The following is a 9,690-nucleotide window of genomic DNA, read 5'->3' as shown; positions in this document are numbered from 1 at the left end:
TATTCGCTTGATTAGAACCGGTTCTTGGCCATACTGAAAAAAATTAGACACAAACTTCCACGAATATTGAAATGAAAATAATAAAACTAAAACCATTTTTGTTGGTCTGGGCCTTTGGTCCCTCGGTCTTACAAAACTAGTTTAAATCTTTCTTTTTTTATTTTCATATTCGGAGAAAGATTCGTTGAATATCTTGACTTAGTCTGATCTGTTCAATTATTAGTTTTATAAAATTTTTATTTATTTACATGACACATTAGGTATTATTTAATTTTTAACTTAAAAATATTCTAGTACTTAAAATTTAAATTTTCGTATATTTATTAACGTTTTATGTATAATTTATAGGTAGTTGTAGTTTTGTATTTAATGCATTTTAGAAAACAAATTTTAATGAAAAAGACCTTATTTAGATTTTTTAAATGAGCTTAAACATGAAGGGATGGGACATTGAACTGGTACCCAAAGAATTAAAGTGTTAAAAACTTTGGGTACTTATTGAATTTTGATAGTTAGTTTATCATCCATTGTCTTATCCCTTAGGCTTAAAACTATGAGCTCAATCCTTAAAATTTCTTTACTATTTGTACTTTTAGAAATATAATCTTTTGTAATCATGTATTTTATCTATTTAAATTTGTTGTTAATAAAATGTTTAATTGGCAATTAAGTAAGAAATACTGCGCGGCTAAATAAAACGCGAGTAAACTTTTTCACGTAAAATCTATTGTAAATGTGTGAGTGTTAAAAAATCAAAAAAATGACACAAGTCCTCCTATCCTGTTAAGTATTACATATTAAATATTTATTTATTTAAACAATAAAAAAAGCATAGCACCAAAGACAATTAGAATTATAGTTTTAATAGGTTTAGTACATATAAATCATTTAATACCTTGCATTTAGTTATTTTGAAATACGGGGAAGAGTATTTTTACCATTTTTGTCAAAATTGGCCATGTGATTCTATTATTATTAGAATTGAGTTATGAAGAAAGGTTTATTTAATATTTAATCACTTGGTTTATTTTTGCAAAGAAGGTAAAAAATCCTCCTCTTCAAAAAAAGAAATTCAAATTACTTATAAAATAGTTGTCAGAAAATGTTTCATATAATAAATTGATAAAATTGATTCAATATAAGAATGTATATTGTTATTGTCTACTTAAAAACCTTTTTTTCCCTTTAGAATGTATATTTAAAAATACTTTCATACTTGTAGGTATGTAGAAATGTTTTGCCTATGTTTACATTTTTTAAATAAGAACCATTTTTTATCAAGCTTATTTTCATGTCTTTGACACTGCAACCAACGGATTTATGTTTTTGATCATTTATCGCCATATTTGCGAATTTATTCTGCGGTTTTTGTTAAAAATGCAAAAAATATCCAATAAAATCTTTGTTTTTATTAGTTTGATTTTAAAGAGTAAGAAAGCTCCTTTGTGATATTTTATAGTAATTCTAGTCATCACTAAGTAAAAATAATAAAATTATAAAAAAATATGTTTTTATCGTAAGAATTGTTTTAAAAATTATGTTGTGATCTTTTTTTAGTTTGTAAATTTGCACAGAAAGTTGAAAATAAAAATTTACTAGCAAGCAGGGAGGAAGAGGATATTGGACTGTATATTATGCTTGTACCCAAAGTTTAATAACCACGTTACCTATTCGTTGGCATGAAAACTTTGGTTACTAGTTTGTTTTAAACTTTCAACAAATAATTTTAATCTACAAACGGGTTATTTTGTTTATCATCATTAGAAATATATTAATATATCGTCCACTGTCTTATCCCTTAAGATCGCTTTTTAGTTTATAATTTTACATATTTTTAAATGCCATACATAAACCAATACAAGATAAAGTTGTAAATGTTAAAATTATTTATGTTATAACTCTGTTAATTGTTTAACAAAAAAAGTCACTGTAAGTAAATTGTATCTAATGATTTTCATTAAAAAAATTGTTTGGGGTATAATTCACCTTTTTTGTCTGATAATAATTGGTGTTGGTGGTTAAAATATTTAAGAATAAAGAGCAAAATAAGAGGGGGAGGGGGGGGGGAAGTTTTGACACATTTGCGTAAACAGTGAGTATAAGCTTTATCTTTGGCATGAGATGATAGGTTTTAAAAGAAAAAATCATTGTTATATGATGAATTTTCACAAGTTTTAAGATTTTTTGGATAGGCCTCCTGGTTCAGGAGCTGCAGGCCTCCAGGTGGTCTCTGTACAGGTAAGAATAAAGATTAATTTTTTTAAAGAGATAGGTGTCAACTAACTTATTTAAATAAAATAAGCACCTTTTTTCTTCAAATATGTAAATAACATTATGAATATGCATATTTTGTTATGTAAAATGAGCTCTAACTAAATTTTTTTTTTAATTTTTACTTGTCCACCTGGAGGCTTGCAGCTCTTGAACCTGGAGGCCTGCCGCTCCTGAACCTGGACGCCTATCCAAAAAATCTTAAAACTTGGGAAAATCTCTCTTTTAAGAATGATTTTATCCCTTATAACCTATCCTCTCAGTCCAAAGATAATGCCTATACTCACTGTTTACGCAAATGTGTCAAAACTTTCATCCCTCTTGTATAATAATCAATTTTGATATATCTTGATTTTGATTAGCAAAAACACTTGTTGTTAAATTTGTAATGTAAAAGAAAAAATAAAAAAATTATTTAATTTTGTTTGAACTGTTTTCAGACTAAAAATGTCAGGAATTTAGTGAATTTTTAAATAGGATTTGGATTTTAAAAAATCTGTGGAAAATAAAGTTAACATCATGATTCATTTTATCCTATTATTTAGTAGACAGGTACGATAACATATCCTATAATATAAAGTAGTAAGGTTTTTTTTGTCTAGCTTTATAAATATCTTGGGTCCATTTTAAACTATTATGTTGACCTCTCATGCCTTCCTTCAAAGGCTAGAGTCGAAGCATAATAGTTTTTTTATTCATTTTGTGTTTCCAAACATCCGCCACTTTGAACTCTCAAAGTAGGAAGTTTTTAATTGGGTACAATGCATGAAAAAAAACTTAGTTGTATATAAAAAATGACAAAAAGTTCTATCACGTTGATTTTATTATAATGCTTAAATAAAAAAGCATAATTCTCTTATCTTAACCATATATCATTCATATTATGCAAAACATTAGGTACTTTAAAATAGCTTTTCCGAATTTAACAAATATGCAGTTAATTGTCTTCTATAGGGAAAGCTACGGCTGCAGAAATGGTATCAAGCACAGGATGGACCGGAGAAGAAGAAAATTGTCAGAGAGTTGACCTCAACCATACTTACGAGGTCAGATAACTGTCAAAGGTTGTAAAGTTATTTGCTTTTGCAATCCTTTTTTGGTCATTTATTGAGGAAAGCCAATTGCTGTAAAATTAGATTGATTAAAAATTTTATTTTTCTCAATTTATTTTATAATGTTATCAAGATAATTTACCCGCCTTTGTCTTATCCCCCATTTGCTTATGCTATCTTATTATTGAGAGGCTGTTTATGAACGGGATTTGCTAAAAAGTGTATGTAAAATTCAGACAATGAAATAGTCACTAGTTTTGGTTCTAATTTTATTTAGTAACAAGATACCCAATTTAAAAGAAGTTTTTTTTAAATTAAAAAGAAATTAATTTTCTTTTAAATGTACTTATTACCTTATTATTATTATTTTCGTTAAGGACAGTCCTCTTAAATTATGTATCTAATATAAAATTAATTCCTGATAATAAAATAGTTAGATAGTTCATTGCTTAATATCTTTAAATAAATAATGTATTTAGATAAATATAATGTTAAAATTAATTTTAAACAAATATTTTTACCTTTTGATTTTGTCTTGAAACTGTTGCTTCTGACAGGCAGTTTTAAATTCCCCTTTTCTTTATTTATTACTATTTAGGAAGCCCAAGATGTCTAACTTTATTGAGTACCGGGACCTACAGATTGTGTACAAGCGGTACGCCAGTTTATTTTTCTGTTTTGCCATTGATAAGACAGACAACGAGCTCGGGTGCCTGGAAATTATTCATAGGTAAGGATTAATATTGTATCCTATTATATAAAGTTGTAAGGTTTCTTTCGTCTGTAACTTATGATTTCGATAACTACTGGACTTATTGAGTTTTCAATTTTATGGAAGCTTCTTTTAGGTCCTAGGATGGTTTTAGGCTATTTTCTTCTATAGACTGGAATCGTGGTATAGTTTTCAGCTATGTTTTTGCCTAACCCATTTGCTTTGAATACGGATTCTCTAGATGCTAAAGCTACTTAATATATATTAAAAATTTAAAATAATGGATGTTTGCAAGTATATCAATATCTGTCTGTCTTTCTAGTTATTGTATATGTATAAAAGCTTAGAAAAATATCATCAAACAAATGTGATTATTTAAATACAATATCTTGGCTTTTAAGAACCTATAGACAAAGGTTATGCAATCAAATGATAAATATTTAGGTATGTTGAGGTGCTAGACAAATATTTTAGGTCTTGTCTGCGAATTGGACTTTAAATTTAATTTTAGAACCAACAAACAAAGGTTGTGCTATCAAATGATAATAATTTAGGTATGTTGAGGTGCTAGACAAATATTTCGGGTCTGTCTGCGAGTTGGATATAATATTTAATTTTGAGAAGGCCTACTTTATATTAGATGAATTAATACTTGGAGGCGAGATGCAGGTAATATGCTTCGTTTTCTTATTGTTGCGCTATTATCAGGGGTGTATATTCTACATGGGATCCCCTGCTCAGGGGGGGGGGGGGGGAAATAAAATTTAAGTGGTTGGAGGGAAAAAAAATGTAAAAATTAAGAAAACTGAAAACATTTTTTCCATTTCCCCCCCCTCCTTGGTGAAAAAACCCCAAAAAAATGTGTGGTAGGAGGGATAAAATAAATAAAATATAGAGTTCTTTAAATATTTTTCCATTTTCCCCCCTTCTTGGTGAGAAAAAACTAGGGGGGAAAAAAAATAAAAAATTTTGTAGCAGGGGAAAAAAAATAAATCTTGTGCAGAATATATACCCCTGGCTATTATTGAATATTTTTGATGCCATGATTGTGCTTAATCTTAAATGTTTATTCAAACAACAAAATGCTAAAAAACTTTAATAAATGAATAATAAATTAAACAACAACTTTGAAGAACAAAATATTACATTTTTAGATTAAGTGTATTGGTGGATAAGTTTAAACATTAGTAGTTTGTACCAACCAATCAAGATTCAGTAATAGTCCCCAAACGAATGCGTTACCTTTAAGAATGAGCAGTGTCCAAACTTTTACAAAGTATAAATCAATTTGTTATCTACTGTCTTATCCTTTAAGATCCCTGACGGCTTCAAAACCGTTGTTAATAATATTTCATATTACTATTCGCGGAAAGTTGTCCATAATACGATAAGATAAATAAATAATCTATTTGTAGGAGACGAGTAAGAAAGCTGTGCTAAACCAGATAGAATGCGCGGACAAATACCAGGAGGAGGAGATTGTAGAGCTTGCTCTTAAAGATATCGGCCTTATATAACTAGTTATATAGTAGCTGCGCTACTTATTTTAATATAATATAGTAGGGTAGGGCCGGATATCTGGCCAACGCCGGATATCCGGCATTAGAAATCAGCCGGATATCCGGTATCCGGCCAAAAAAGTATCCGGCCCAACCCTAATATACATAGCTATGTTTTCAAGTACTTGAAATGGTTGTGGTAGTTTATTTTTAGGGTCACATATTTGGGGACTAGTACCCAAAGTTTTATAATCACTGAAAAACTTCGGGTACTTTTATTAAATTTTGATTGGTATTGGTTCCAAACTAGAAGAGTACAAACTTTGCAACCAATAATTTTAATAAGTTAGTTTAGTGCTGGCCTAATAATTGTACACTGTTGCCTTATTTTCCTTTTTATAACCTATTGTAAAGCTTATTTTTTTTGTTTTTAAGTATAAATAATATGAAAAATTTTATTTGTTCCTAACGCAAAAAGCGTAATGTTACTTAAAATAAATACACCGTTGCTTATTACCTCCCATTCCCTTTTATTATTTTTATTGATTATTTTTGTATTAAGTTGAAAATTTATAGGAATTTTGTCGCTGTCTTCCTTTTTAGTTTTCTGCTTATATCGATCTTATTTAAAGTTTATTTATATTTCCATTTATAATTTTTTACACCTTCTTATGTAAACAGGGATAGTTTAATGATAGATAAATTGATCATATCCCAATTTTATCAAGTTAAAAATCACGCTTATGATTTGAGGGGATGATAATTTTATCTTACATCGTCCTATCCCTGTATGATTAATATGACATAAAAATCTTTTTAACCAGAAAAGCTCACTTGCATGATTCTATTTTGTTTTAATGCAAAAACACTTTTTGTGATAGTTTAAGTATTAATTTTTACACTTATTTACAATTTTAAGTTAGGTAAGGGATATTGCATTTGAAGTAAATATTTTTATTTGTTTTTTTTAATCCTAGTTCTTAATTTATGTTTACAATCTACGAAACGTTGCATTTTATTATGATTTAAATTTTTTTAGCAATAATTCTTGTCATTTAAATTTTGAACCCTTTTGTGATAGAATTGTAATAACATTTGAATTATTATCCGTCCGAACTCTGCATTTCATAAAGTATTAATTCGTGGTGATTTCCCTCAAAATGGCTGTTGATCACTGAACCGGAAACCCACCCCTTTATTTTTTAAAAAATCAATCAATATAATGAGATTGTTAGATTTTTCCTATGTTTATCCTTTCAGGCGGCCTCTATCCTTAACATGTGTTGCCGTAACCATACGTGGCTATTCAGGGCCTAATATAACAATCCAACAAACGAAAATTTTCCACTTTTTCCCCCTGTGTTTCTAAAATAGGGGAAAGGTGGGTTTCTGTGCTCAACAAGACACTATGAGGGAACACTCAGTTTTAATTTTACATGTTATCTTTAAAAGCAGGAACAATACTGTTAATTTATAGTGTAGCAATTACAAGCTAATAATATTTTAGATTAAAAAGAAAAGTAAATTATGATACACTAGCGGCTGTGCCCCTAGCATCTGTGGACACTGTATTAAAAAGGGATTAAGGAAAGCAGAAAAATAGCCTAAAATCATCTAAAGACTTAAATCTAAAAAATAAATGGTCTAAAGTTTCCCATAATGAAGAATACAATCGTTTTAGTACTTTAGACAAAAAAAACCTATATGTAGGATTATATAGACTACATAGAGTCGGTATTATTTCTAACTATGATTGAATGTCACTGGGATGGACGTAGTATTTATAGATAAGCTGCGCTACTTATCAATAATATGTGTTTAGCTATTTATATCAATTTATACCAGTTATACCAGAAAAATTGATGAATTTTTTGCATTTTATTTTTTGCACAATTTTACTTTTTTGTTATGCATAGAATTTAGAAAAAAAGAATCTGATTTGAAAAATTAGTTTGATCTGTAAATACCAAGGAGGGAAGAGATAATGGGCTGGTTATTATACTACTAATCCCCAAAGTCTTTCATTTTCTTGTCCGTTGGCTTAACAACCTTGGGGACTTTTAATGAAATTTGATCAGTTGGTTCATTTTGTTGAGTGTTTAAACTTTTTAACCACTAATTTTGTTTATCATCATTGGGGATGTACATAAATTTATCGGCCATTGTCTTGTCCCTTATGTCCCTGGTAAATCTATCTGAATGTAATTTGAAGTATTATCAAACATTCCAGCAACTTATATGGTGTGTATTCACTTCTGCAAATCTATCACATTAGCAAACCTTATTATTACAACAGCACAAACTGTCCCTTCCCCTTTGCTTGTTTATCCCTATCAATTTAACCGCTCTATCTAAATTATTTGCTATTGTGAATTTTATCACTATGTGGATGTGATATTATCAAAGAGGGGTGGGACATTTGACTGTAAATTAAACTGGTTCCCAAACATTTCGTTTCGATGGCACAAAAACTTTGGATACTAATATTGAACTTAAATTGTTTTCAAACTAAAGTTGCCCCAAACATATTATATCTATATCAATTTATCGTCTATTGTCTTTACCCTCTAGAATTAAATCCCTTGATTATATGCGAAAGTGAATACACACCGAAGTTTATATAGAAAAACTGTCTTTTATTAATAGCACAAATAAATAATAAGTTTTATTTATACGTTTGTAATAGAATGCTGTTTGAGGAAGGGTATTTTTCGCTAAAAGTGTCAAATTAAGGGGGGGGGGGGAAGTTCTGACACATTTGCGTAAACCTGGTGTATAGGCTTCATCTTTAGACTGAGAGGATAGGTTATTAGGGATAAAATCATTCTTATATGGTAAATTTCCCCCAGATTTAAGATTTTTTGGATAGGCCTCCAGGTTCCGGAGCTCCAGGCCTCCAGGTGGTCTCTCTACAGGTAAAAATGAAAAAAAAATTTTTTTTTAAGAGTTAGATGTCAGCTTATGAGACAAAATATGTATGTTTTTTCTTCAAATATGTGAATAACAATCAAAAAGAAGCATATTTTGTTTTATAAGTTAACCTCTAACTCTTCAAAAAAAAATCTTATTTTTAATTTTTACCTGTACAGAGACCACCTGGAGGCCTGGAGCTCCGGAACCTGGAGGCCTATCCAAAAAAGCTTAAATCTGGGGGAAATTTATCATATAAGAATGATTTTATCCCTAATAACCTATCCTCTCAGTCCAAAGATAAAGCCTATACACCAGGTTTACGCAAATGTGTCAGAACTTCCCCCCCCCCTTGATCACAAATTTAATTTAGGCACGCTTAGTGAGAAAAATCCTCTAGTTTTTAAAACTCAAGCTTACAACATTTGCACGAAGTGCTTAAAGACCAATATTTGAGAGAAATATCATCTGTGGATAAGATATTTTCCCTCAATTTATTTAGATCTGATGATTTTACAATGTTACTATTTGCAGAAGTTTAGTTAAAATGACAGAACCAATGGTTGATGTGGCCCCTAAAGGGGACCTTGCATTTGCTCAGGTGGGATAAATATTTTTGGGATCATGGAAAGAAAAAAAAAGTAGCGGGTTTCAGCGTATCTTCACAGTTATTTCACAGTAGCTTTTGATAGGTTATTTTAGGTTAGGTAAATGTTAATGATTGCCTTGTACTGTTAGGAAATTGGCGCCGCAGGGGCTACAAATAGTAGCTTTTGATAGGTTATTTTAGGTTAGGTAAATGTTAATGATTGCCTTGCACTGTTAGGAAATTGGCGCCGCAGGGGCTACAAATAGGAAAAAAGCTACTGTGAAAAAACGACGAAACCCGCTACTTAGTTTTCTTTCAACAATCCGATTTTTGTTAATCTATATCATGCTGTTTGCTTTTTTAACTATTTATAAATTCTGACAGCCATGTCTCCCGTCCGGGTTTCCCCCACGGGGCTGGCCTAAAGGGCTTTTAAGTCAGCCCCTGTCAGCTCTGGAGGCCTTGGAGGCCTTTCAACTCCAACCCTCCATAACCACATCCAACATCACCCCCCCTCCTCCCCTCATCCTCTCTGGCGACATCCATCCAAATCCTGGTCCCAAATACCCTTGCTCTACCTGCTCCCGCAACATAACCCGCTCCTCTGGTGCCTTCCTCTGTAACTCCTGCCAACTTTGGGTTCATCCCAAATGTTCC

The 9,690-nt window shown here is 30.5% G+C and overlaps 2 protein-coding genes across 11 annotated transcripts in view; both read left to right on the top strand.

The window, feature by feature from the left end:
* The first annotated feature begins 2,709 nt into the window (after nt 1–2,709).
* Nucleotides 2,710–8,206, top strand: LOC145322932 (AP-1 complex subunit sigma-2-like). Of its 5 annotated transcripts, none has more exons than XR_013880842.1 (7): nt 2,710–2,823; nt 3,226–3,335; nt 3,922–4,053; nt 4,590–4,704; nt 5,451–5,594; nt 5,704–7,775; nt 8,159–8,206. XR_013880842.1 is itself a non-coding variant. In XM_080165301.1 (6 exons), exons 1-5 carry the CDS (start codon nt 2,791–2,793, stop codon nt 5,550–5,552), a joined length of 474 nt encoding a protein of 157 aa, XP_080021427.1. In that variant the 5' UTR covers nt 2,710–2,790; the 3' UTR covers nt 5,553–5,594; nt 5,704–8,206. The 5 variants fall into 5 exon arrangements, 3 of the variants coding, with proteins under 3 accessions (XP_080021427.1, XP_080021425.1, XP_080021426.1); XR_013880841.1 differs by having other exon boundaries at nt 8,150–8,206; XM_080165301.1 differs by having other exon boundaries at nt 3,226–3,317; nt 5,704–8,206.
* A 718-nt stretch (nt 8,207–8,924) lies between these two features.
* LOC145322930 (methylosome protein WDR77-like) overlaps nt 8,925–9,690 on the top strand; it is a 30,421-nt gene continuing 29,655 nt past the window's right edge. For all 6 annotated transcript variants that reach the window (XR_013880838.1, XR_013880840.1, XR_013880839.1 and 3 more), the window contains exon 1: nt 8,925–9,045. Coding sequence is in view for 3 of the 6 variants with exons in the window: in XM_080165293.1 (XP_080021419.1) it covers nt 8,992–9,045 (54 nt within the window). In the remaining 3 variants the exon portion in view is untranslated. The remainder of the gene's footprint in view (nt 9,046–9,690) is intronic.

Source organism: Acartia tonsa, chromosome 6 (genome assembly GCF_053477335.1).
Source record: "Acartia tonsa isolate MP-2025a chromosome 6, ASM5347733v1, whole genome shotgun sequence".
In the NCBI taxonomy this organism is placed as follows: domain Eukaryota; kingdom Metazoa; phylum Arthropoda; class Copepoda; order Calanoida; family Acartiidae; genus Acartia; species Acartia tonsa.
This window is presented reverse-complemented; position numbering and strand designations above follow the sequence as displayed.

What these genes read in the sequence shown, in the direction of transcription:
- LOC145322932 (XM_080165299.1), top strand. Translation starts at nt 2,791, where the DNA reads ATGATTCATTTTATCCTATTATTTAGTAGACAG. An exon ending in TGCCTGGAAATTATTCATAG is followed by an intron (nt 4,054 to 4,589) that starts GTAAGGATTAAT and finishes ATAATAATTTAG; the next exon opens with GTATGTTGAGGTGCTAGACA. An exon ending in TACTTGGAGGCGAGATGCAG is followed by an intron (nt 4,705 to 5,450) that starts GTAATATGCTTC and finishes ATCTATTTGTAG; the next exon opens with GAGACGAGTAAGAAAGCTGT.